The sequence below is a fragment of the Nyctibius grandis genome, chromosome Z (assembly GCF_013368605.1).
Source record: "Nyctibius grandis isolate bNycGra1 chromosome Z, bNycGra1.pri, whole genome shotgun sequence".
NCBI classification, from domain to species: domain Eukaryota; kingdom Metazoa; phylum Chordata; class Aves; order Nyctibiiformes; family Nyctibiidae; genus Nyctibius; species Nyctibius grandis.
Genome location: NC_090695.1, coordinates 37,002,853 through 37,030,620, shown reverse-complemented (window position 1 = coordinate 37,030,620; position 27,768 = coordinate 37,002,853). Strand labels below are relative to the sequence as shown.

At 42.8% G+C, this 27,768-nt stretch overlaps 1 protein-coding gene across 4 annotated transcripts in view; it reads left to right on the top strand.

Annotated features, from left to right (window-relative positions):
• The first annotated feature begins 1,278 nt into the window (after positions 1 to 1,278).
• The window catches only part of NFIB (nuclear factor I B), a 193,002-nt gene continuing 166,512 nt past the window's right edge, over positions 1,279 to 27,768 (top strand). For 3 of the 4 annotated variants that reach the window (XM_068423850.1, XM_068423853.1, XM_068423852.1), the window contains exons 1-2: positions 8,730 to 9,015; positions 15,143 to 15,674. In XM_068423850.1, coding sequence (XP_068279951.1) covers positions 8,986 to 9,015; positions 15,143 to 15,674 — 562 coding nt within the window. In that variant the 5' untranslated portion in view covers positions 8,730 to 8,985. Of the gene's footprint in view, positions 1,443 to 1,540; positions 1,988 to 8,729; positions 9,016 to 15,142; positions 15,675 to 27,768 lie in introns of those variants that run through there. The other variant, XM_068423851.1, reaches the window with a different exon arrangement.

Below are 27,768 nucleotides of genomic sequence, written 5' to 3'. Positions count from 1 at the left end.
GAACAATCGTTTCCTCCACTCATTGAACAGACAAATGTGTAATTTAATTTTTCTAGGTTCGACTTCTTCATAAAAGAATCAGAAAAATAAAGACAAAGAAACTCCACAGTTATTGTTCTTGAGTGTGAAAGCTTATGGTTCTTATTTTTTTCCTATTTCATGGCAATTTGTGCTTCATTTTAAGAGAAGAATTTATTTTTAGCAGCTTAGAATGTTTTTCTTGAATCAAAGAAAAGAAAATTGACTTCCTGAGAGACCCCCATGCTCCCAGCAAGGGTCTCCAAGCAATTATGAAGATTCTTTAGAGTTCGTACTCGGCAAACAATTTTTAACAGGACGGAATGTATTTGTTATCTGACTGATTAGAACTCTTCACACACTTTGCCTCATGCAGTTTTATTTATTTCATTCTAAGTGCCTTAGTTCTGTAGGAAGTTTTAGACATGAAATCCTTCCTCTGCGAGGTGCCTTAGTGCCTTCAGGTTTGGACTAGAGAACAATTCCTCAGGAGTGAAGTTAATCCCGCAGGGAGGGTGTAGTATGATGTGGTAGTTTATAAAAGGCATCTGAAGCCATGAAATTACATAACCTGTCTGCAAAAGCCTGTCATAAAAATACGTGTGAAGAAACGTACTCGTCATGCGTGGCCTGCGAGGGCTGAAGTAAAACATTTGGGTATAAATTTAATTTTAAAATGCAACTGCAAGCAATTTAACTCTTCCGTTTCCACTCTCCCAGCCTCCGTTCATCGCCGCGTTCAAGGCACGGCGCTCGCTCGGGTTGGCACGGCTGTTGTTACACCCTCAGTCTCTCCGAGAGGGCCGGGGGAGCCGGTGTGAACGCAGGCAGCGACACCGCGATACAGCACGCGGCGGGTCCGCCACCGCGCCCGTCGCAGCCTCCTTCTCAGCCTCCTTTTCTCCGGCAACGCTCGAGGTGCGGCCTGCTGGCAGCCCACCGGCCCCCGGGGCACGGCAGCACCGCCGACAAGCCCGCACCGCCGGCCTCACACCAGCTCCCCGGCCCCCGGGGCGACGGCATCACCACCGGCCGTCGGCCCCACAGGGATTCCCGCTGCCGGGGCTCCCCGCCCCGGGCAGGGCACGCTGCCCTGCGCACAGACCCCTCCCCTGCCCGCCACCGCCGCGCGCCACCGCCGCGCGCCCCCGCCACGAGCTCCCTGCCCCGCCCCCGCCCCGCGCTCTCCATTGGCTGTTGTCCGCCTAATATGTAAATGACCGCGTCGCCCTCGCTGTGTGCGGCAGCCGCCAGGCGGAAGCGGAGAGGCGGACTTCCCGCCCCGGGGGCGGCACCGGCAGGCGACCGGCGCGACAGGGGCCGAGGCTGGAAGGAGGCCCGGGTCGCCGCCGGTGGACCAGTCGCCCGCTCCAGGTAGCGCCCGGGCAGAGAGGGTGGAGAAACGCGTGCAGCGATACGCAGAGGTAGCCCAGCCCTAACATACGCATCTATATGTGTGTGTATGTGTACATATATATAAAAGTTTTTAAAATTCAACAATTTTTTCTTGGGCCGCGTCCAGGTCAGTCGCCACCGAAACGTGGTCTCCAGCCTGGCAGCTGGGAAGAGGAAAGAGGACTGGGAAGAGAGGAGGAGGAGGGAGCTGCAGCCACCCGCTGCCCGCAGGCGGTGGCTTCACCGCCTTCTCCCTCGCTGCGGCCAAGAATTTTCATCGCGTTCGGTGTCAAGCAAAAAGCTTGCCCCCCGCCCCCTCAACAAAAAAACCAAAACCAACAACAACAAACGAAACCAAAAACAAAAACCCCATCCGAAAACAAAAGGCAGAAGGCCACTTCTGGAAATAAAAAATAATTTTAAAAAAACCCAAACCAAACAACAAAAAGACCCCAACACACCAAGGGCTTGAGAAAAGAACATGTTTGTTTCCTGGAAAATGTGAAGCCAACGGCCCAGTGGTGTGTGTTACAGATTTCAAGATCTCATTTATTTAATGCAATACACCGCAATGGTACGTGGTGCTTAAAATGATTTTTATATATATTTTCTTCTAACCTGCATGACTCGTTTTGTAATTCCTCCAGGCTGAGACTGTGTCTCTGTGATTTCAAAGTGGATGTTATACCCTCTTCTTAAATGCTGATATCACTTCTGCTTTACAGGATGAGATATGTGTGGTGGATTGTTTATATTTTGCTTTTTTGGCAGCTTTTGTATATGGGTCACACTTTTATGCCAGGAATCAGCTGATGGGAGTTTGCATCCAAAAGTGCTGAACTTGGCACGTTTCCTGCTTCAACTTTGCCCCCCTCCACCTTCTTCTCTGGCAGGCAACTATCAGTTAAATGCTGAGAGGATTAATTCAGATGCTACTTTATTTGTACCTTGCAGACAGTTCTTTTTCCCTCTTTCTTGTTGCTGTAGAGATTGCTTCTTTACACACGTTTTCATATAGTATTTTCTCACTGGCTGTCTCGGTAGTTTTTGTAGTTAGGGGACTGCAGTGTTAGTATATAAAGTTGAGGAAATGTCATTGCTGTTGTGTATGGTCTGCTCGATAAATTGTCTGGAGGCTTGTGCTGGTCTCTTTCATGCTATATTGCAGGATTCAGTGTTCGGGTGGCATTTCTGACTTGTTTTTTAAAGTTACTTTAGAGGGTTTCTTTTTGTTCCTTTTTTTTTCCCTTCCTTTTTTTCACTGCTGTTTTGTTGTGGGACCTGTGTGTGTATTTTAATTCATTCCTTTCTCTTGTGTGTCTGTGTGTCTGTGTGTGTGTGTGTCTGTCTGCTTTCCCCCTTGTCCTTTTCTCGCCTGTGTGTCTGGGCCACACTTTAATGCACAATATCCCATCCATTAAGTTGTGGTTGAATGCGGAGTGTGTGAGGACTTGGCAGCTCTCAGGTTGAAGGGGGCGGGGAAGCCAGTTTCGACTCTGACACAAGATGCCGATGTGGCGTGATCTGAATTATTATTTGGGCTGTGAACATGGCCATCTTCTCCTCCCGCTGCTGGAAAGTGCTGCCATTGAACTTGAGACGGGACAGACAAGATCTCCAACTTTTTTTTTTTTTTTTAAAGTACAGTAGCTGGCAGGGAAAAGGCGCCAAAACACACAAGATTAACTCGTAGTGTTCTCTGAAGCGGTTTTGAGACGCAACTCTTACGATTTAACTTTGAGTCACAAGAAAAAATAAAGCACTTTTATAATTCGTATTTGAGCAGATATTTAAATACAGCTCCTAAACACTGTCGTCCCCCCCCCCCCCCCCCATATTCTTAAAGTCTGCCAAGTGATATAAACTTTCAGAAAAGATGGTGCCAAAATTCTATTGTTGTTGTTGCTGATTTTGCTGTTTACGTCCAGGACATTTAATATCAGCAAATGTGAATTTTTAAATACTTTATTGTATCGGGGTAAGAGGGTTTCATGCCTTTGTAAGGCTGAGAATGTGACCCGCAGTGAGGACAAAAACTGCACAGTTGTGTAACCCAAAACGTTGTGGTTTACAGCTTTACACTTGAGGTTTGATGTTTTCATTTTCTGGTCTGGGAGCTATGGAAAGCTCGAGTATTATAGTCCCCATCAAACCATATGTGGAGAGGGGTCAAGTGTGCAAACCCTTCATGTGTTTGTGTGTCTCTGTATAGAGGCAATAGTGTGTTTCTTTACTTCTGATTGTATATATGCACACTTTCTACTTGATCATACATATACACCATTTATATACAGTGTGTATTTCTTCTGATCACCCAGAAACAAAAAAAATTAGTCAATATTATGATACATATATTTATAGGTGTGATACTACACTGACTTAGTTTTACTGATTGCTCTTTGCATTTTGAGTCATAAATACCTTAAAATTCATCTGCATATGAAATGTATCGAGACCTCATAAACCAATGTATTATCAGTTTGCTTATTTAACTAGTTATGTTTGTTACCTAAATGTTTTCTACCCAGTTCTCTGGGCATATACATATATCTTTATATATACACATATATCTATATGCACACATAGTACTCCTGTACATAAGGAAATCGACCAAGGCTCTGATTATGCCAAAGACGTGAAACTTTACTTTGTCGTTTAATATGATGGCACAAGAAGTCTTGCCACGCACAAAGACTAGTCACACAGATAGAACTGCCATTAGATAACACTGTGATAATGTAATATGGTTTAGGTTATTTGTTACACGTAATTGACATTAACTATACTATATTTGTGCTAGTCACTATTTATGTATGTACCTAAGTAACTGTATTTCTAACAGACGTGTGAATGGCATTTTCTAACAAAGGGTGAAAAAGAAGTTAACAGCATTGCTATTAAACTAGCTATAAAAAGCACTGTGAAGCTTGTATTTTGGATGACAGAGACCTCTTAAGTACGAGTTTTGGAGCTGGTTCTCAGATATTGAATCTTTTAGATGAAATGCCGTATGCCAGAATCAATTGTTTCTGATTTTCACAAAGAGACTACTGGATTTTTCATGAAAATTTGATTTCTTAGAAGTTCTATATGCGTACATTTAGATAGTTGACCAAACTGCCTGCTTGTATCCTGAGAGAATCTTAAGGCTGCACACTTCAGCATTAGCAATACCTTTCTCTTTGATTTTTGATGCATAATAATAGTCTTGTGCTCCAAAACTTGAAACAGTTGAGCAGTTGTCTGGCCAAAGGGCATCAGCTGAAATTCTGCTTTAGGAAAGATATAGGTGGCCTAATTGGCCTTTCTACTTTTCGATGTTACTGTCTCAGAAGTCCAAGAGCAGTGCTGCTTTGAAGCAACTGGTAGAGTCTGTGAGCATTGTCTGTGAGGGCTGGAGGGAAAAAGCAGGCTTTCCGTGCAAGTCTGGCACACCAGGATCTGCATTGCTGGCAGAAAATGGCTTTGGGGACCTAGGGCGGGTGGTGAGGAGCGAGCCCATCTGCTCATGGTGTCAGAGAGCCTTTCTGGTTCTTTCCTGAGATGAGCTGTCTCAGACCCAGCAGTGTGGGCAGTGGGTGTCCCTCCATCCTGGGCACCCTGGCCAGAGGTGGGTGGGAGGCATGGGGGGTGCACGGGGGCAGCCCCTGTCTGGAGGGTGCACGCTCTCAAGGAGGGTGGTTGACACACAGCTTCAGTATTTGCCGCTTGCTGGTGTGGAAGGTGCTTTTTCTTCCTGAAGGCGCATTTTTGTTGCATAAAGTTTCCTAGCACCTGTGTGCATGTGCCCAGCTGTGCGTGTGTCCAGGCATGTGTTATCAGTGCTCATATCACATGCCGCCTGAGGGCAGGATCCCTCAGGTCATTCTGACCCACAGGGGCAAGAACAGCTCCCAGTGTCTCTCACCAGGAAGGTCAGATGGTGACTTATTTTCTTAATTGCCCGCATTGAAATGAGACCTGAACTTCCAGGTACAGTGTGGAGCTTGGCATAGCTCTTGCAGTGAGGACAAAAAGCAACTGTCCCCCAACCCAGAGCTTTAAGGGTAGAGAACTTGCAGCAGTAGCAGGGATTTTAGTGTGTGGGGTGGGAGAGAAACATTCTTACGGGGATGGGGAGTTAATGCAAGCCAGGACTTGAAAGGTCTCCCTGCATGCCAGGGCCCAGCCACTGTGGCTGCTGTCATTGCTGCATTAATACCGTGTTTCTCCAGGCTAACCCAGTTCCCACATACCTGTTTACATACCTGTGCAAGGAAATGGTAGAGAATTGCTCTATTTTATTATTTTAATGGAGTTCTTTCTCCATTCTGGAAAGAATCTTTAGATTGCTTTCCTGTGAGAGGAGCTGGGGGCGGGGAGAGAGGGGGTGTGTGTGTGGGGGGGTGTATGTAGGCACGTGCATGTGTGTGTGTGTGTGCATGTGTATGGGGGGAGGGTTCTCCCAGGACAAAGCCTCCCTCCTGTACGGGTTCCGGATCGGGTTAAGCAGGAGGAACAGCTGAAACATGGCTTTTGGGTGCCCAGTTCAGCCTGCTTTCACTGATGCACAGGGAGCCTATGGGTCAAACTGGAGGCAGACCCACGGCAACCTGCACCATGCCTGCCTTGCCTCCTAGGTCATGCAGTAGGGAAGATGCTGCTTGTGCTATGGTGGCCAGGCAGATCCCTTTCTCCAGGATGCCTTCACATGAGGGGCCTGCTCAACCCTGGCCAGCACACTGGCTCTGGGGAGGGTCTGGCTTTGCTGTGATCCTCAGGAGCGCTATTCTGGGGGGTTCTGGAACATGCTGCAGGGCTGGCTGGGCTCAGCCCCCCTTGTCCGCTCTGGGTAGTGATGCAAAACTACCCTCAGCCTGCTCCTGTGGGGATACAAACCCAATCTCACCCTGACGCCACACTCTCTTGCAGGAGCAAGGGCTGTAGAAAGTGCCCAGCTTGGTGTCTGCCCTTACCTTGCTCCATTTGCTTTTTCCTGCTTGCCTCTCCTCGTTCTGGAGACCTTGCCAGCCAGTTCTTGCATTTAGTGCACAGATCTCCAGTGCAAAGTGGTCCCTTGGTCAGGACCTGGGAGGGAGCGGGGCCTTCTGCAAGCGCTACCTGGGAAAGGGGAGACTTCTCATATCTGTGCTGCCGCTGACAGTGGCAGCTTTGCTGATGTGGTGTTGGGGGCTTGCACCCCTCGTGGAGGGGTGCAAGGGAGAAGAGGGATGGAGGGGGGTTATTACAGTTTTCAATCAGGTCCGCATAATGGCTTGTTGTGTAAGAAGAGTTCAAGCACTCGAAGAGGTGTGTTCAAGGACATCAGTGTATTTGTGCCAAGAGGAATGTATTTTATGGTACATTAACTCCAGTTAAATAAAGTATTTATTCGAAGGGAAACTCCAGTATTTAGAGCTGGCGTTATCAGCTTTTTGTAGTGTCTGGGTAAAGGAAAAGATGATAGGATTTGGGGGGTATTCTACACCAGATATGAAAACAAATTTTGCTCAGTGTGGTTAACCCCGAGTTTGCCTCATGCCTTCTTGCCTAAGTGTGTGCTTTGAACTCGTCACTTACCAATGTGGTCCGTAGAAGGGATGAACCGGGGCGGTTGCTTGAGCCGTGGCAAACCTGAGGGAACTGGGCAAGTGCAGCCAGAAGCCGAGCTGCGGGGATGCGGCGTGGATTCTGCAAGGGTTAACGCGTTGGGCTCTTGCTGTTTCCTTTGACATTACCTGTCTTGTACGGGCTCTCTCCTTCCCCTGCCCATCCCCCTGCTTCTTTTGGTTTGTAAATTTATGGGAATTGCAGCTGGTAGACTTGGCAAGCTCCCCTCATTAAGAGCGCTCTTTGAAAATGGGCTGTGTTTGAGCATTTACCCAATGAGGACAGGACGGGGTTAAAAAGTGACCATTTCATGGTTGACTTGAACCTGCCTACTTTCCTTGATGTGCCGTTGTGAAATGCCTGACATGCACAAACTCTCGCTGTGGGGACGGAAGAAGTCAGCGGTCCCTCCAGGACGCGTCGGGGCTGCGCAGCGGCACCGGGAGGCAGCGCCGGTGCCGCTCAGCCGCTCCTGCCCGCAGACGGCAGCGGCAGTCCTGGCGGCGGGGGGGGTGGGTCGCGCACACCGAGCGCCCCCCGAGCTGTGCACTGCACAGCAACCCACCTCACAGGGCAGAAATAAATTCAGTTCACTACTTTCGCCCGCCTTCCCCGGCTCCCCTGGTAGAAGCTGCCCCAGCAGAATGAAACCAGATCCCGCACCGTGTTGCTGCCCGGGACCCCCAAGCCGCCGCCCGGCAGCAGCCTGCGAGTGCGGGGACATCAGTTACCGGCGGTGCCGAGCAGTACCCCCCTCTTTGGGGGGGCGGAGGAGGGGGCTGCCCCCGCCCCCGTGCCCCCTGCGGGGGGGATGAGGGGCGTCGGACACCGCGGCCGCTGACAAAATCGTACCCCGAAAGGAGAAGGAAAAGAAACCTCCTGCAAATGGCAGCCCCCCCGCCCCTCCCCTCGCCGTCTTCCCGCCTCCCCCCCCCCCCCCCCGCAACTTTCTCCCACCAGAAGAGAGGGAAAACGAAGGGTGTTTGCAAAACGTGCTGGTTCCTCCTGCGGCGTTAGGTGGTGATTAATAGCGAGGGGGGGGCAGAGGAGGGGGATCTGCTGGAGAAGGAATGTGTTTGCAGCAGGAGGAGGCGTGTACGCGGTGATTGTGTAATTAAATAATTAAAAAAATACTTAAGTCTCATCTGGGGAGAGAGCTGGAACGGGGTCCAGAGGGTGTAACCGGTGAATTTTTCAACTTCCAAGTTTTGCGGGCGGGACGAGGCAGACGGCGGGAGCGCATCGGCGGGGAGCGCGAGGCAGAGATTTACAGTCCGCATTTTCCAGAACTCAGTTTCGTTGCAGTGGCCGGCTGGGCAGCCGTCCCTCGCCGCTACCCGCAGAGCCGGGGCGGGCGCGGGAGCCCGCAGGAGCCCGCAGGCCGCGCCGCCGCGCACCGCCCGCCCGGGGCGCGCGCTCCCGCCCCGCCTCGCGCCCGCCCGCCCGCACGGTCGGTGCTGTAGCGAAGTTTCGCCTGCCATCGCTCTCCGGGACTGTCTTGCTCCCCTCCGGGCTGTAACCTTGAACTTTCGAGAGCGTGGTGACAGTGCCGTAATAACCCACCGCCACCGACTTCTTACAAAAAAAAAAAGGGGGGGATTAAAAAAAAAAAGGCCAAACAAAAAAAATCCTCCCGCCCACCGCCCCCCTCCCCCCCGAGTCCTTCCCCCCTCATCTGCAAAACAACCACCACCAGCAGCAGCAGCAAAAGCAAGACTCCTGCGCCGCCGACTACAAGAGGGTTAAAAGTGTAGATTGGATTTCACCCCGGGAAATCTAGGCACACGGAGTGAACTTGAATCTTTGGCTATTTAAGGAGGACTGGGGTTTGTTGTGAAGTTGTGGTGATCCAGGGCAGAGCCCCGTCCTGATTGATTTCATCTTCCTTCAGTCTCAGATGACTGTAAAATGAATAGATGAAATTATTCCTTTTTGAGGCTTTTCTTAGGGGCTCTCCGGGCAGCGTGTTCTCAAAGCGAAGTCATGATGTATTCTCCAATCTGTCTCACTCAGGTATAGACGCGTTTTATTTAATTTGTTTGTTAATTAATTTATTTATTTTCACGTGTTTTTTTTTTTTTTAATTTATTTTTAGATGTATGTGAGTTGTTAATGAGTCATTGGTAGTAGTTGTAACGGGTTAAGGCAGAGTTGTAACTGCTTGTCAGATCCAAACTCCTCTCGCAGGAGGGAATAGTGAGAATAAACTGTACCAGGCCATTGTTTTGGGGAGACTCATTCAAAGTGTCACCCGTAGACAAATACTGTTAATTGTTGGTGCATAAGAAGTCAAAGGTTAACAAAATGGAAATGAGCATAATTACGCTAAGAAGCAGGTTCGAGAAGTATTGATTTGATCGGAATCAAACGATTTGCTCTCTTTTCAGCTCACCAGTTTACGCAGTCTAATGAAAGGGTTTGAAAGGAAAAGTGCTGTTTTTGACAAAAAACGAGCGCTCTCTGGTGCGAAGTAATCCCGTCTTATGCTTAATTAATAATATGTAGCCAGCCAACAATGAGGGCGATGTGAGCGGGGATGACCAAACTGTGCAGTGTTTTCTTGTTCGGTTATGCAGGGGCATGGCATTTCCCCCCCTCCTAGCTAAATTGCAGTGCTGGCGGGCGAGCGTGCACCCTCCTCAGCAAGGGGAAGGATCTAGCCGTTTTTTACAACCGCGCTTGCAGCCGGTTTTCCAGCCTCGGCGGCGGATGTCACCGGCACGGCAGGAGGGAGCGGGGCGAAGCCGCGGAGCTGCGCGCGGAGGGCGGGGGGCGGCGGCAGCGCGGCGGAGGGCGGGGGGCAGCCCCAGCGGGGCTCCCCGCCGCGGCAAAACGCAGTTTGTGAGACCTGACTTTGTGAGACCTGAGGGGTTCGGGGAGCAGCCCTGGGAAGCTCCCCGGGTGCCCCGGGAGCGTCCTTGTCGGGCGTACGGTAACGGGGAGCGAGCGCCAGGGCACCGGAGCCTGCACCGCAGAGTAAACCCGGTCCGTAAAGCCAGGGGACAGTTTTCAGAAGCTTCTGTGGAAGTCTGTCTTGGGAGGATGTGATGTAAACTGATTAAGCGATAACTGCTTGCTTCCACATTTGTGCAACAAACAGCTAAAGAAACAGAAAATGTGCGAAAGTAACGTCTCCTGCGGTACTGTTACTAAGCGGCCAGCGTTGCGCTTACAGTTTGCACGGTGAATAAATAAATATGATTTAAGTTATTCCACAATTAGAAAGCATTGTAATTCAAAAGGACTGAAGTATTCGTAAATTGTGAATGAAGATGGAAACAATGATAAGGCTTATTCAGTGATTGGATAGTCCTGTAGCTTTTTGGCTGACACATTTTTTATTGTTTATATTTTGTTTGGCATCTAAGTGTGATTGACTTAGATATGGATATTTTCAGCAAGTAAACGTGAGCTGCAGCGGAGCAAAGCTGGAAAAGAGTACCGTTGAGATATTTCTTCTTCAAAACAGAAATGAATGCATGTAGGAAGCGTTTTGCGTAACATACACGCACGCTTACAGGTACACACATAGAAATAACTACTTATGGTGGAATCTGCAATTAGTAAAAACTAATTCTGTGTGGGCTGTCCATCCTCTGAAATTATTGACAGGCAACAGCACCTCTGCACCAGAGTATAAACTTGAGAGTACAACTTAAGAAAGCAGTTTTTACATTGGAAACACACAAATTTTCACTACCACCTCTATTACAGTGGGTAGTTCATTTTGTTGTTTCCTGCTCTAATGACCTTTTTTTTTGCCCTATGTTGCTTTTTGGACTCACAGATGTAATAGATTTCCTCATTCTTTACAAATCTATGTTAAAATACCGCACTCAGGTGTACACAAAAACACAACATTGTAGTTATACAGCCATAAATACAAGAAAGCAATTCCTGGCTTTCGTGCGTTGATAACTGCTCCATAATATTTTACAGTCACGCTGTATCATATGCAATGCAGAGACAGTTCCCATTTGGTGGTACATGCATGGAACACAGTTGCAGCAAATTTATTGTAATGTGGAATCTTTCTCTACCTATTTGGAACGATAAAGGCATTTAAAAGATCCTATTTCCTCTCCATAAATTAAAAATTAAGATTATGCTGGCAATGAGAATTTATACTTCATGTTATTTATTTAAAGAAAAAGATTGACTAATCTTATTTTGAGTTGCGACTGAGTTAAAGTAGTACTGCCAAAATTGTTCTCTCTGTCGTGTCCTTTGTCTCTAGAGCTCTTGCGATGCACGTTGACTGTGGTAGTGTATGCTCAGAAGGAAATATTTTGGTAAAAGCTCTAAACACAGAACACCTGTTTGGACTGAGCTCCTTGCGAAAGCAGTAGTTCAGTTTGTGCCGAGACAGCGCTGAAGCACCTTTTAGAAACAAGTCTACAATCCAAAGTACAGCTTTAAGACAAACCTTGGCACTTTGAGTGTTACCCACCGCTCTTTCAATAAAAGTTTGGTGGGTGTAAAATAACTTGCCAAATGCAGTTTAGTTTTTTTGGGGGTCCTTTCCTCTCCTTCTCATATGCCTCTTTCCCCCTGCTTTGGAATGAGTATAGACTGCATTTCTCTCTCTTGCTGAGGCACGATAGGCTGCAGTTACTCCATGCCTTTAAGTGCTTGGTCTCTTGTGATATTTTTGCCGTGGTTTATTTTTATGTTACGGTGGTCCAGGAAACTCAGAATATGTTGTCATTTTATTTTCCTCCTAGAATATGTTGGGAAAATCTGTGCAGGGAAATAGAGTACGTGAAGTTTTCAGTATAAAATTTCTATGCTTCTGCTTGGTATATTTATTGTATGGTCCTCAGTTCAAACTTGCATGAATTGATACAAAGTTTATAAAAGTGAAAGACAGGAGAAGGGCGCTGCCTTTTCCCTTTGCCTTTTCCACAAAGAAAACCTGGCCTATCTGTCATCATTAGATGACTGGTATTTTTTCCTTTATTTACAAGCTACATAGATATTATGTAGTTACTTCCATTTTAATTTAAATTGCCAGTGTGCAAAGGTTCACCTGAGCCATTTGATATAACATTTGAAAATCTTACCTCCATAAATCACTTCATTGCAAGAGCAACTGTGGCACATGGCTAAGTGCCACATAAAAAAATATATCAATATTGCCTGTATGAATATTAAGGGAGAAAAAAAATCAAATTCTGTAGATGACTTTTATGAGGTTTAGTGGAGAACGGGTGTGATTAATTGCAAATCTCCATTTAGGATCATTTTTATGGGCACTTCTTCTTGTCAAGTAATGTTTCATTTGAAAGGACTCCAGATGCACAATGAATCTCTCAAAGATATCTGATAATATTGCTTTAGAACAGGATGTTCTTTGCTGTGTTTCTCCTTCACACTCTTTCACATATATTTATATGTTTAGGACTTATAAAAGAAAAGTCTGAATACAGTTTTTAAAAGTTGTTCTTGTTTTTTTTAACTCTTTTAACATTCAACCACTACAGATTGGAATTTAAAAAGTGGAATTTTTCTCTGTAAAATTTTTGTAGATGTAGAGTGCTGAAGGTTATTATTGGTAATGCTAACATGCGTTACCTAAAAGCATAGCCGTTCCAAAATAGTTTGTGATGTTCTTCTTAAAAATGAAAACTAGATGTGCAGGATTCTGGTAGTGTACAATATTTCCACATTAGTTTTATTGCCATTTGAAGTTATAAATGCTGAATGTTTAGATTCAGGGGAAATCATTGTCTTGGGGCAAAAATTCATTTCTCCCCAAAGCTCTTCAGCCTCCTGCCTTTGCCCTACCTTTAGCCCCAGCTGTTAGAATTTTCAAAATCTGTAGTAAATCTGTTTTATTAAGTCTAACATGAATCGTAAGGATTTAACACCGCACAGTTTTATGCTTATGTTAATTTTTTAAAATTTTATTTGAATACTTCAATTAAGATGACTTCTGTAGAAGAAAAAATAAACTTTCCTTAGCAGTTATAATTGAGAGGAGAAAAAGCATGGCATCAGAAAGCGTATGAAGATAGGGAAGTCTTATCATGGGCTGTGGTTACTCAGAGCAGTATTGCCTTCCCACACAAAGAACAGATTGTGGTTTAACTCTTTCCATGGCCTAGTTATATGTGCCAGTATAGTATCAGAATTGTTCAAATCTCTGCTGGAAACTATTAATCAGTTTAATTATTGCCTTTGTGGCTCTTCGTTAAGCATCATACTATAATGCAATCATTTATGTCCTGCATTATCTTCTTATATCGTCTCTCTCCCCTTTTTTTTCTTTTTTTTTTTTTCCTTTTCTTTTCTCTTTTTTCTGTGAAGGTAACATGGCCATAGCTAAACTGCTTGCAACTTTTCTGTTGTTTTGTGTTTGATTTGAGGACGGTTATGGAAGAGAGCTAACTAGATCTAGTGGGGTTTTTTACCATTCAGGAAATTTTGAAGTTTGTTTGAAATTTGAAGATTTAAATACTGAATTATTGGCCTGAAACTTCTACAATGGCAGTCCGAACTCTGTATAATTGAGACCATTAGTTATACTTTCATCATTTTTACCTAATGGAGTTAATCAGCCTGTTGATTAAACATAATTCATTCCTTGTCTAGCAGCATAGCTAAAATATTATTTTGTTAATTGTATTCTTGAATATAATTGTATAAAAAAGGTTCAGTTTTAGTTTGTTTGCACTGTGCCACTCAGTATGATGAGCAGTCTGCATGGTATTTAAAACTGAATATGCCTGCACGCAGGAAGAAAGATACCTCCCCTAAGGTCTCCCTTCCAAACCAAAATACAGTAATGTTTGATAAGCAGATCGCGCTCTTTTAATCAGCAGATTTGCTCATGCAGAAGAAGCATTAGTTTTAGGGAAAGGCCTATTTAGATATTAACATGAATGTGTAGGATGGTACTTTAAGTAGACAAAATGAATTAATTTAATTGCTATAGGATGTACTTGTAGATGACAACTAAGCATTACCTCCTTAATGCAATCCATATCGCTGCTAGGCAGAAGATAAGAATTTGCAGGTGAAGCCAGATGACAGAGATGGGTATTTTGGAACTGTAAATAAATTGCATGGATTTCACAAAAGCAGAATTTGACCAGTGGTGCACTCATAATGTCACTCTGCCACAGCATGTAGAAACACAAAGAATGCAAAGTTTGTGCCAAGTTGCGATTTTTCATTGTACACCTCAGATTGATTTTTAAGGGGTTTAGAATAATTGCCACACTCATGTGATCAGTTAACAAATTAACTGACTCTGTGGGGCTTCAAAACCCAGGGTGGAGCTGCTGGAAGAGCACAAATGTAATTTTTGTTCTCAACTTCATAAACTTTTATTTTACGGAGTTTGGGGGTGGTGGGAGGGAAGCCTGAAGAGCTGAAAGAACCGAAGCTTCTGTTCAGGATTTGTATACGCCACGCTGCGTCTTTTGCCCGCTTTCCCTTACTGTATACTGGTTTCTCTAGTTACCACCACTGGAATGGTGCTGTTTCAGTGCTGGAATGTTGAACGTTTGATAAGAAAATGGATCAAGTTTAATGGCGCATGCTCTTTGTGCCACCAGCAGTCTCTTGCTGAGAGCATGCTCCAAAAGCGGGAACTGTGTGGCATTACACTGAGCATGTATATGCTTTGTGTTTCTGTGCCACAGAGAAGAGAAATGAACTGTGGCATTCGCCTCAGCCTTCTGAACGTTTCTGCTCAGATTTTTTAAAACCATATAGTGTCCTCTTTGTGCAATGGTACTTTTCTTGATGCTAGCCATTTGCTCAGATATTTAAATGTTAGAAACAAAACATCTTGATAGCATCTCTTTTAAATAATGTTGTCTCTGCAGCATAGTAGGATGAAGTGAGGGAAGGCATACAAAATAAAATCTCCACTTGGTTCTTTCAAGGAGTGAAATACGGGGAAAATGCGATTCTCCTTGTACTTTTTGTCTGCTGCCTGACAGCGGTAGTAATTGCATAAAAGGTGTTATGCGGAGATTTGCGTAAATTTTAAGTGTTTATTCTCTTTGTCTTGAATTTCACTGTAAGATTTTCTGAAACCTTTCTTGATACTGCTTTGATTATGAGAACTTACTGACTTTGAGTTTTCTTCTTCTCTTCTTTTTTTTTTTTTCTCCGCTTCTTTCCACAGGATGAATTTCACCCATTCATTGAGGCACTTCTTCCACATGTCCGTGCAATTGCCTATACTTGGTTCAACCTTCAGGCTCGAAAACGCAAGTACTTTAAAAAACATGAGAAACGAATGTCAAAGGACGAGGAAAGAGCAGTCAAGGATGAGCTACTTAGCGAAAAGCCTGAAATTAAACAGAAGTGGGCATCCAGGCTCCTGGCCAAGCTGCGCAAAGATATTCGCCAAGAGTTCCGGGAGGATTTTGTGCTCACGGTGACTGGGAAGAAGCACCCATGCTGTGTATTGTCCAATCCTGACCAGAAGGGTAAGATTAGGAGAATCGACTGCCTGCGACAGGCTGACAAAGTCTGGCGTCTGGATCTAGTCATGGTGATCCTGTTCAAAGGCATCCCCTTGGAAAGTACGGATGGAGAGAGGCTCATGAAATCCCCACATTGCACGAATCCAGCACTTTGCGTCCAGCCACATCACATAACAGTATCAGTCAAGGAGCTTGATTTGTTTTTGGCATACTACGTGCAGGAGCAAGGTAGGAAGCAGATTGTCATGTTTCTGTGTTAGTGTGTCAAACTCTGATTCCAACTAGCCCTGTTTCCCCTTTGGGCTGGGTTCCAGTGAAACATTATTCTGTGGTCTATAGACATAATGTGGGTACATATCCATATGTAAATCAGCATGTATACATATATACTTACATACACACACATTCCTACAGACCTGTGTGAATGACGTCTGTGTTTGACATACGTGCCTTGTTCTCTTTCAAGAGAGAATGGGACACACTAAGCTAGTACTTTAGTTCTTCTGAAGTTGCCTCTTGTTTTTGTCAAAAAGTGGCAATATATTGTGTAGTGTTTCCAGTCAAGACTTCAGAAAACATTCTTCATTCTTCTTGTTTTTCAAGGTTTTTTTTTTTTTATTTCCCCTAGTACTGTTAGTAAGAGATGCAGGCATGTGCAATTGCACAATTACAGTAAATACTACAAATATTTATTATGGTGTTTGTAGTTACAAATAATCAAGAATTCATCCTTAAATTGATGAACCTACTATCACTTTGAAGAGCAATTGCAGACTTTCTCACATCTGTAAAATAAAACATGGAAAAACTTTAACACAGAAATACTGCTTTATTAATACTATATGTAGTAAGAATTACAGCATACAGTACTTAACGTTTTATTCATATTTTACATCACTAGCTCATCTTACCTATCTCAGCTGTAAAACAAAGATCCAGTTTGTAATATTTCGAGAGAATTTTCCATGAAAAGTATATTTTCATAATCACACTCATATACTTAATTTTATTTGGCAGATAATTGAAATGTGGAAAATTGCAGGCACATTATGGAAAAGCTTCTTAAACTTAATTTTACAGAATGAAAATAAAAACAGGGCTTCTGATAATCATGCATTGGGGAAAAAACTGCTGGTCATATTGCGTATTCAGAGAACTCCTAGGCAGGTTCCCCGAAATTGTAAATGGCTGTAAGTAGATAAAGTTTTTTTCCTCCAGTACTAAGCCTTCTGAAATGCTTTTTCTCTGTGAGTGGTCATTTTGGTTCTTGGTGATTATACCATCCTCTAGACGTCTTTGTATTGCTGACTGATTGGCAGTAATAAAGCATTTCTTTTTTAGCTGCAAATCTCTACTAGGGAAAGTTTGGCCGGCCGCAGATCGTGGGCCATTTCACAACTTGGCCTGGTAGTAGGCAGAAATGGCCTGCAGAAGGGCAGATGGCAGGCTGTTACCTGGTGCCTGATACATAACTGCAGGATTTAACTGAAAAACAAACGGAATGGATTTTTTTAGTGACAAAAAAAAGTAAAATTGCATATGTCTTCATTTGGTGTGTACTCATTCTTTAAAAGAACAGATAAAAAATTTACAATAATACAAACAGATACAAAACCAGATACAACCTTTTTGGTGTCAGTGAATTTGTCTTTTAGCATTTATTCACACAAGTGGAGCACTATGTTTACATGAACATTATAAATAGAGTTCAATTTTTTGGATTATTCATCATGAAAAAATAGGGTTCATTGTTTTGTTTTTTTTTTTCCTGTTTATATTTTTTGTATTTTTCTCTCCACAGCAGTAGACAACACTAGATATTTTGCAGCGACTTCGAGTAGCTGCAGAGTCTGGTAAATCTGATCCCCAGTAACACAGGAAGAAAGATTTTTTCGATAGCATTAAACAAAATAGCTTAATTACAAATAATTTGTACCTTTAAACTCTTTTTGTGAAGAAAAATTCAAATGTTATTTTGAATGCAAAGATTGCAAGACACAGCTTACTGATTAATTCTAATGGATTTACCTGTCTCTAAAAGTCAAAACTACAAAGGGAGGCAAAACAGTTTAAGTAGCTCTTGAGCTGAAGAAGCTGGGGTTAGAGTACTCTTAACACACGGTCGACTTTTAAGTTGTTGGAAGCCAGTAACTTGAAGTAGGAGAAGGAATTGCAGAGCATAGCTGATTTTATTGATTTAAATGGACTGAGAATATGAGGTTATTTAAAACACTTGCCTAATCAGAAATGAGTAAGATAAGCATGCTGTAATATTATAACTTTCAAAGTTACACGACACTACTTTGAGAATATACTGGAAGATAAAGCTGGCTGATTTCTATGTACCAAGCCACCCTTAGTAGACCCTTTTGTTTATTGTAAGCTGCATGTATTTTGTATCTGTCTTGCTGCTTCACAGTAAATCTTCCGTTAACATCTGTTGGCTCTCTTCTTGAAGAAGTCATATTAAGTTATCCTTGTATTTTTTTTTTCCATTTTGTCAAACTTTGATTCTCTATCCTCATTGAAAGCAGGTTAATTGTAGGACTTTGTAGTGCACTTGATTAAGAGCACCAGGCTTTGCAAAAGGTAAGCATGAAGTCAACCAAAATGCTGCATTATACGCATGCTGTTTTGCTTTTTATTTCTTTTTTAGAATATGTAAACCCGCCTAATAGTATCATGTAAAAACTAAGCAGAGACATAGAAACAATTAAATCCCTGAACAAAATATGAAGAAGCATTTAGCACATAAAATGAATAACGGGGCCAAGTAGTTTGTTTTTTTGTTGCTTTAAAAAAGATTAGGGGAAAAAAGAGGAGGAAGGATAGTTCGAGTGCCAGTGATGGTTGCCAGTGGCACCAGGATTGGCATCAGACCTTCTTTGTTTAGCCTAGGATGCCTGTGATTTGTTGGTTGGCATCCGCATTGCAGTGCAGAGTAATGTTACAATATATTGACAATTTCCAGATCTAGAAGTGTCAATAATCCTTTCAGTTCTTAATAAAAAGAGCTTCTACTTCTATGCCTGCCTTGAAAGAAGAAATAAGGAGCGACCTATGAAGTTCTGTAATTGACCAGCTTCATCTGGTCCTCTTTGTGCTCCTGTCCCTCAGAATTCAGCATCTTTCCCCCCCCGCTATTTTCTTTCTACTATCCTCTTGTGCTTTAGGATCTTAAAAAAAAAAAGAAAAAGGGTCTTGACATAGGTTGCAATGCTGCTTCTTTGACTGAAATGGAGGAAGAAAATGGGAAGTACACACTGTGATCAATGTTTAACATAAAAATAATTTTTAATCATAACACACTTCTATGAGGCTCTGCTTGTTGTGTGCATCAGGTCCACCCCCCGCAAGTTTTTCAAAAGCCCAAACCTTGAAAATGGCATGAACATTGTTTCTGTTGACAAAACTGCAGTTTCTTTTTTCCCCTTGTCAGACATCAGAGAATGTCTATCGTTTGGTATGAAATGCATCTCAGTCCATAAAATCATTTGATGGTATTTGATTCAGTGCAGCGCTTATGCTGTATTCCCGTTGCTACAAGAACCGCCATTTTGTTTGTTGAGTGCCAGGAGAGGGGAAAAAAAAGGCAGACAAAGTGCTTGATGCCAATAATGGTTGCCAGTGGCACCGAGGTTGGCATCAGACCCTCTTTGTCTAGTTGCTGAATGCCTTTGATTCGTTGGTTGGCATCCGCATTGCAGTGGGCACACTGGAAAGTTTTTGACAATCAGTGAATGAAAGCTGCAGTACTTGTTTGCTGCAACAGAAGCCAGATAATATAAATCCCTTCTTCTGATAAATGTTTTACTTACTCTTACAATGGCTACTTAAAAAAAAAAAAATAAAAATTGCATTGCTGTTTTTTCTAAAACATGAAATATCTACAGCAATGTGCCTCATCTGCAGAATTCCTAATCCCTGTGTCATCTCTGCTGTTTTTTGCAGCATAAATAAAATGCAAACTTGATGTTAGGTATATCAGCACATGCTGAATGAAGCGTAGTAGACCTTGAGAAATGCTTTGGGAGTTTAAAGGACTGAAGCAATGGTACATGTAAATGGTAAACATTCATAAGTGTTTTTAATGCATGCTCCTCTCAGAGCACATTTCTCAGATCAGTCATGTTACTGTTTATACTCTCCTTTGTCCTCGTGTAAGAGTGATATAATTGGGGGAGCCCGCATCCCCAGCTGTTAATAAACTCTGAAGTTGAGGGAGGGAAGGGAGGATCTTTTAAACTATCCAAGAAGGAGGGTAGAAAATAGATGCAGATGTCCTTAGTCCGATACTGTTCAGGCACTCTTGGTTTTTTAACATCTTACAGCATCAAGATGCTGCTACAGTTCCAGCTGCGTGACTTCGTTACCAGGAAATCAGCAAAAAGACTAGATCATTTATGTTGGAAGTTTCCTGGATAGTTAGCATTAATATTGCGTTCCGGTTAACTGCTATTATCTCGTTAATTAATAAGAAGGATTAGCAGTGCTACCCAAAGGGCTGCACAGAAGGAAGCCTGGCCTGTGTGAGTCCCTGAATCGCCAGACTGTGTCCTGTCCCTTGGTGGGGGGGAAGGCGTGCAGGAAAAAAAAACGAAGAGAAAGGAGAAGAGGGGGCAAGCGAGGGCGTGAGCTGGTCCCTGCAGCCTAGATCGGGGAGAACTTTGTGTGCAGGACCCTCCTGCCGCTGGCCATGGGGGTGGCTGGGCGTGGACGCTGACGCAGCCACATGCCTCCTGCCTGCGGCCGCGGGGCAAGAGGCAAGGGCCTACCCCGCTTTTGGTAGCGTGCTGTGTGCTGTTCATGAGCTTTCGGATAAGCTCAGCTGGGGCGCGGAGTGCCGCAGCAGTGTTTATTCGAAACTGTTTTTACCCTAGCTTAATGCCGGCAAACTGGTAATCCTTCGCCGAGTGCAGGTATCGCTTTTTCACTCAAGACAGTCCTGGCAACGTGTGTGCACGCACTGACTTGCTTTGAAAAACGTGTCCTCCTTCCGTGAGGAATTGTAGTTCTTTTTTAAACATGGTGTCTCTGCATTGCAGGGGTTGGTGGGTGAACTGTCAGTGTATCAATGGCTTGATCTTTTTATTAAGCTTTTTGAGTTCTGTGAATTTATTTTTATAGGGAGATCAAATTTTGAAATAGCTTTGCATAGTTGTTTTCATGTTATGCTTTAGTTTTCCTTTAGTAAGTATAGAAAATTGATGATATAGTAATATCACAATAATACTTTTCATATTTTAAAACAAATAAAATTATTCTGGTTAGTTTGGTCTGACTAAAAGAAATCTCACTTACAATCACAATCAAAATTATGTTTTAAGCAGTCTTCTTTCTGCGTAAATCATGTAATAGTCATATGTCTAAGTGTCACACCACCCAGATGGATTTTGGACGAGGGTTTGCATTTCTTGTGTGCGCTGATGCTTCCATGTACAATTAATAATGGGCTTAGAAGAATCAATCAATCCATTGAATTGCTGATTATTCCTATTTCCATTAACTTTAATGATTTGACTTCTTCTGAATACTTTACCTGGGAACATACAGTAGAACATTTTACCTGTTTTGCAGAAGGATATGTCAAGGTACCAGGTGATTTGCTGGAGTTTACACACCAAATTATTAGCTACATTGGGAACAACAGGAAATAGATCTCATTACTAGCTGTACCTATGGGCATCTGGGTGCTCTAGGAGCTTGTTACTTACACAGTGAAATGGCATACTGATCCCTTGCGCTAAATCTCAATTTTGAATCAGAAAGCCAGTGCAGAAGCAGAAGTACGAGCTTGTATTTTATCTTCTCTCATAAGAGAAGAGCTTTTTGTAGTTTGAGAATCTAATAGGGAATAATAAACCCTTTTAAAACTTTGAATTACTTTGAGAAATTCCAGTCTATTCAGGCATGTGGAAAATGTAATTTAAAAAAACTTTTTGTGACAACTGAAAAAGACATTGTATTGATTTCTTTTCTAGTTTTCTAATGTAAAATTTTGGATGACTACTTTGTCGAGCATCTCTATTGTGCTTAAAATTACGGGCAGGAAAGACATTTGTCATTAGGAAATGGACGTTAGTTTGGTGTGTATATACGGGTGTAATAATGTTTTTCAATTGATGGTTATAGATACTTTGTTTATGAAGATGTAGGATATTGAAACATTTAAAAAGCTTACCCGTCAATTTTCATTTTTCAGAATGTGTATGTGTGAACTGACATTCAGCCTGTAGGTCCGAAGAATTAAAAATGTATATTTTTTTTCTTTTTAACTTCAGTTTCCCTTAGAACAGGGTTACAGGTCATATGACAAGTTCTTGAGACAGGAAAGGGAATTTTCCATATTTAATTTTACTGTTGCAGTCAGGAATGAAATATAGATACATTTTAGGAAGGAGCTTTTAGCTCGTTCTGTTTTTTCTTACCTGATACACCAAGGGGAGTCATTTTCACAGGGTTAAATGACATTAATTGTGTTTAAGACAAAAGAGGCTTATGGTAAAATAAATTCTGTGCAGTTGAAATTTAGAGGTCAGTGTTAATTTATGAATGACATTTAGATCGACAGCAAGGAACTATAAAGTAAAGAAAAGAATAGAAAAGAAAACAGAAGATTCTTGCTTCACGGTAGTTTCAGACAGAAGAACAATACTGGGAACAAAAAAAATGCTTTTAAACTATAAATGAGGCCACTAATTCATAAAGGAAATACTTCAAATAGCAGCAGAGATTTATGTTTTAAATTTCTTAATTTTCATGCATATTGAATTCATTGTAACTGAGCAAACTTCATTAAAATAATTAAACATTAAATACCACTGCAGGTTGGATTTTAAAGTTAATTGCATGAGATTACTGTCAAGTCCGCTTCTTTTTCTAGCTTTCCCTTCTTCCCTGCTTTTCCTTCTTCTCCTCCTCCTGCTGCTAGTATGGTAATGTAGACATCTCAAGGACTGGAGGCCCTCCAAAGCTCTGGTCCTTGAAGCAGCGTACCAGTGTCAAGCATAGTAATTCAAGAGGCTTCCTACAGCATTACGTTCCAGTCTCAACAGCGAGGTGGTTTGTTGATTTGCTGTAATCGCTCAGGTTATTATGATCTCAAGATCAACTTAAATGGCTAACTTAATTGAACAGGGTTGCTCCTTCCATTGTGGGGTGGAGAAGAAATCCCTTATCTGGAGACACTTTCCAGATGCTAAGTGAATGTGAAAAAGGAAGAAGGTCTGTGTGATTAGCCAGTTTGTTTGACATCTGACAAACAAGTTGTCATTCATTATAGGGAGGTTTCATGTTTTTACTCTGTCTCTCCTTTTTTATTTATTTTTTTTTAACTTCGGTGGAACACCTAGAAGTGATTGCTAAAAACCTGGCTCTGGGCAGTGAAGCTTGGATTAGAAGAGGTTTGAAAGGCTCAAAAGCTAGTAAAGGGGAAGTATATCTTAGATTATTAGCTTTGTCCAAGAGAAAAGAGAGTTGATTTGGATGTGTATATTGTACTGTCTGCGAGCAGTGAGTTGTGTGTGAAGTTGGGAACATTCTTCTAGCACAGCTGTTAATTCCTCCCCCCCCCGCTTTTTATTTACAAAAAGATTACTTTCCTACACTCCCCTCCCTGCCAAACTCTCCTTTCAGAGAGGTTCTTTCCTTTTCTGAAACATATTGTGCTTTTTAAATTTTAAATAAATGTATTTCTTTAGCCGTTTCTTAGGAACCTCATTATTGGCATGTGACTTTTGTTCTAGCTTTTTTCACAGCCGGTGGGAGATGGGCACTTCAGACTTGGCTTTTGCGCGGGATTCTGTCTGAGGAAGGGCTGGCAGTCTACAGTCTGTTTATCAATAATAGTGTTTTGGATGTTTTTAGCCTGCCTGAAGACCAGAGCTTTTGCCTTCATGTCCCATGACTCTTGTGTGTTACTTCCCTTTTGCCCCCATGCCCCTCCTCAAGTCAAAAAGGTGACTTAAAATTATAGGGACATTGGAGTAATTTTAATGTTAGTTTCCTCCTAACTACTTACAGTGCTTGGGACCTTTGAACTACTTTTTTTTAATCTAAGAAATAGAATTGAAATAAGGAGAAGTTGCCGTGATATGGCATTGTGGAAGGCATGGTGCGGAAGCTTTGCTGAAGCCCATTCAACCATTAAGTGTTCTTTTCCCTCGGAGAAACCTTGCACTTTTTTAACAGTAACTGCCTATCTCCAAAGCAGAAGGGAAATTTATGTTTTCCTGTGTCCTGCCATAAAGGCACCTTCATGAAAGACATCTCTATGGCTTTAAGTGGGCTGTTAATTATTTCCCCTCTGAAAAAATACACATGGAAATTCAACAAAACAGTTGAATTCCACACTTTTAATTCCTTAGACAGTGATCAGGAAAGCCAAATGCAAAAATGAACAGTTAATGAACTCTGAGAAACTCAGCATGTCCATTGAGAAATTAGGAAAAAAGGTAAGTTTTCTGATATTGGTTTGACACAAATGCTGTGCACAAGTAAGTATGTTCTATATTATTTGCAGTTATTTGACAATTGAGAATTTTAAACATAAACGTCTTGAACATATTGTTTATATATTTGTCTTCCCAATCTTCAAGTTATATTAACCTGAATTACTATACATATGTTCATAAAGGATGAATTGGAACAAGTGAAAGATAAATATGAACTGTATGTCTTAAATCTAGCATTGTAATTTGATTTTTAGTCAGTTATCTTGCCATATCCTTCACAAGCTATCTTCTGAGATGATGTCATAGGATTTATATATTTTTCTTTAAAACAGAAACAAAGAAATGTGCACACATTAGAATCCAGTAATTACAAACTCTATGTCTTTAGAAATTAAATATAATTGAAATATTTACAGAGTATATATTTTTGCTTGTGAATTACATTGGCCTAAAATGCCAAACCATTTTCAGTCTTTTTTAATGAAGCGACTAGCAAGGAAATGCTGGATTTGCTTAGAAGATTATTACGGAAGTGCCTTGTGTCTGAGAGGTAGCAAGTATATTTACTGCAGCATCAAGTTTTCCATTGCATGATTAATGCCATTGAAAATGATGCCAGACATCTTGAAAAGATGACACTCCAGTGTCCCTGATTTAAAAGTGTGAAAACATCTCCTAGTCAAGACAACTTGTATTTTATTATTCTGACATTTGCAGTTTCTGGACGGATTACCTTAAATTTGTTATGCGATGTTAAAAGACATGTTTTATGAGGCTGGCCTAAGCTCCTGGCCTTAGTGTCAGGAACCCTGCTACGTGATGCAACATGTCTTGTTAGGTTTAATTGACCAAAGCCGATTTGTTAAAACAATTCATTTGTGTTGTAACTCATGCCCAAGCTAAGTTGCTACCTGAATCTCTTGAACTTGACTTGTCTGGGTCACGAAATGGCTGTGAACTGCTTGACCTCTCCATTGTTCAGCAGCCGTGCCACTTCCTCTGGTTCTTTGTGGTAATTGCTGACAAGAAGACCTCAGTCCTGAATTTAGACCCCAGTGGGTTTCACAGTGCCCCTCTGGAGTGGCCGTGTCCTCTCTTGGATGTGCTCCCGATGTCACCACCTTTCATCTGCTGACAGCAATGGGGACAAGTTGACAGCCGTCCACAGTGGAAGAGGTGGTGGGAGGATTTCTAGGGTCTGGAGGGAGACTCCATCCTCTCTCAGGGTGCCATGCATTTCTCTTCTGTTAGGGTGCACAGGTTTGCTATGTTTTCAAGGGTGGACACCATCAGTCTTAGTGGGTCCCATTTCACTGTGAGCATTGTTCGAATGGGACATGCTGGGAAGAAAGTTCTGCTTTGAAAATGTTTTGTGATGAAAATGTAAAGTGTATGCACACCACTTCTATTTTTGGGAAAAAAGAGTGATCAAAATAATTTCTTGACATGAAATGGAGCATTTCATGTCAGTGTCATAAGTGGCTATTTGATTTCTTTAGTACCAAAACACTGTTTTTTTTAAAGACCCAGATTGTATTCAAGAGCCACCATGGTCCCTAAAGCAGAGGACTTCACACGCTATGCTTGATGCAGTATCTAAACTTATCAAAATGGGAGAAAGAACAATCTTCTGCCTTTTTTTTTCCTGTGAAATGCTTTGTTTCTAGGGGAAACTACTCGTCCTTAAGAATTACTCTCAGTGAGGGAGGGAATCATTGGCCCCATATCCCGACAGGCTGCCTACCATCAGTGTCTCTGATCCTAATGTCAGCTTCTTGATGTAGGCTTTGTGCTTCCCGTAATTACCTGCAGTTTGACTGTTAGGACAGTTTAGGGTTTTGAGATGTGTATTATGTCTAATCATCTACTGCGTTGTGCCACAGTTTTGGAAGCAGTGCCTTTTGAAATCAGTTACTGGATCTGTTGAAAAACTGATGGTATGATACAGCCTTACTGTGTTAAGAAAGCTCATATGCTAGTACTGGTACCATTATAAAACAAGTAAATTTGTAATCCAGTCATCATCAGATAATTGGTATGTTCTTAATTTAAGGCCTTAGTTTGAAAACTTTGCTCACATGAGTAATTTATTCAATCAAATGGACTTCATTTAAAACATATTTTCTTTCACAGCACTATGCACTGACTTTTGCAGTGTATGATCAGGTTTACATTTCCGCAGTCCACTTGATTTCTTTGTCGACTCATTCATTTTTTTTGAAAAAGAAAAAAAATGTCTGATTGTATGTGTACATACAGCATTCCCGTGCACTTGTAAATGACCAAACCTTTTATTTCAGTGTGAAACTCCACAATCTAGGTGTGATTTTTGATTGCGGTTATGTAGTTCCTCTGAAGGAAGAGGGTGGGAATGCTGACGCAAAGAGCTTGAATGCTATCGTTGTGATGACAGTGTAAAGTATGACTCAATGTTTCGATGCAAGAACTTAAGAATCTTTGTCCTGATCCCCAGCCCTGCCGTGGCTACCCAGGTGACTGCAGGCAGGTTGCTTAGTCTCTCTGTGCCTCTGGTCCCAGGGAGAGAGAGCACTGCTTGCTTCAGCGCAGCCTGTGTGAGGGTTGCGAAATACTGGGATACGTACTGGCTGAGAAGTTATAACCCTTCCTGTATTTCGCTGCAAGCAAAATCTGTGTGCCAGTGCCCAGCCTCCAGGTGGGCTTTGTGTTGTAAAGAAATGTCTTACCCGGTTTTCTCATGCCCGGACAGAAGAAACTTGCCCAAGCAGGGAGGGCCGGCACGAAGCATTCCTCCACCGCAAGCCCTGCGGTGGTACCGCTCCATGGGAGAAGGCGCCAGAGAGAGGCCGCCGGAGGGAAGCCGCACAGCCTGGTTGGCCCACCACGGTAGACTGGCTGTGTGGTGGGAGCACTCCTTGGGTCACCCATGCTTCAGTCTGCAGGAGCCCTAGGCAGCGCTGGCCCTTGAGGATGGCCCCCACGGCGCAGGGGCTTTGGTGTGTGTGCTCAGAGGGCTGTCTGAGTTTTCTTGCCCTGTGACAGTGAAGGGAGAAAATACTTTAGATGGAACGATAAAAGACACGATCATCATGGGCAGTTAGTTATATATATAATGTTCATCCAGCTGGCCCACCATGGAGGAGGCATCTGCAGTGCCTGCAGGAGTGGCCTTTGAGCTCAGTCTGCTTCCCCATCCCTCTCTCCACACTGATTCCAGGTTTTTCAGTCACGTAGCCCAGTAGCTCAGACCAGAGCACACCAGCATGGGAGGAGGATGGATGGTCAGGAGTTTGAGCTGAGGTGTGAGATGAAATCCGAGCTAATGTAACAGCATGCTTTTGTCTGGAATATGCTGATCATCCCATTTCATCTCACAAACTTGGGCACGTCTGGTTTGTGAGGCAGCTGAAGGGGAAACCATTGGTTTGCAAGAGGTTAGGCCAGGGTCTTGTCTTGGAGGGCCTACCTGTGTCTGAAGCCCCTGCTGATTGTACTGAAACTCTCCTAAATATTTAATTAGTAACTAATGGGTCTAGTAACTAATGGCTTTTGGGACCCGGTGTGCCATCTGCTTTTACTCCTTAAGTCATTGCTTTCCTCATTCCTTCCTTATGATGATATTTCAGGGTTGGTAATGAGCCAGCTATAACATCAACACCTACAGAATTACTGTGTCTACTTCTCAGAGTGGGAAGTGACATAATTTATAAAAATGAAAAGAAGTCTGTCCATGCACTTTCCCCAGGTGGTACTGAAACAGTGCAGTTTACAGCTAACTGAGGGTTAACACCAAAAGTTATTCTATTGTTTATCTTCCAGTTAAAGAATAACCAGCTTGTGCAGAAAGGAGAATTGGAAAATTGATTGGGCTGTGTAGATTCAGACACATA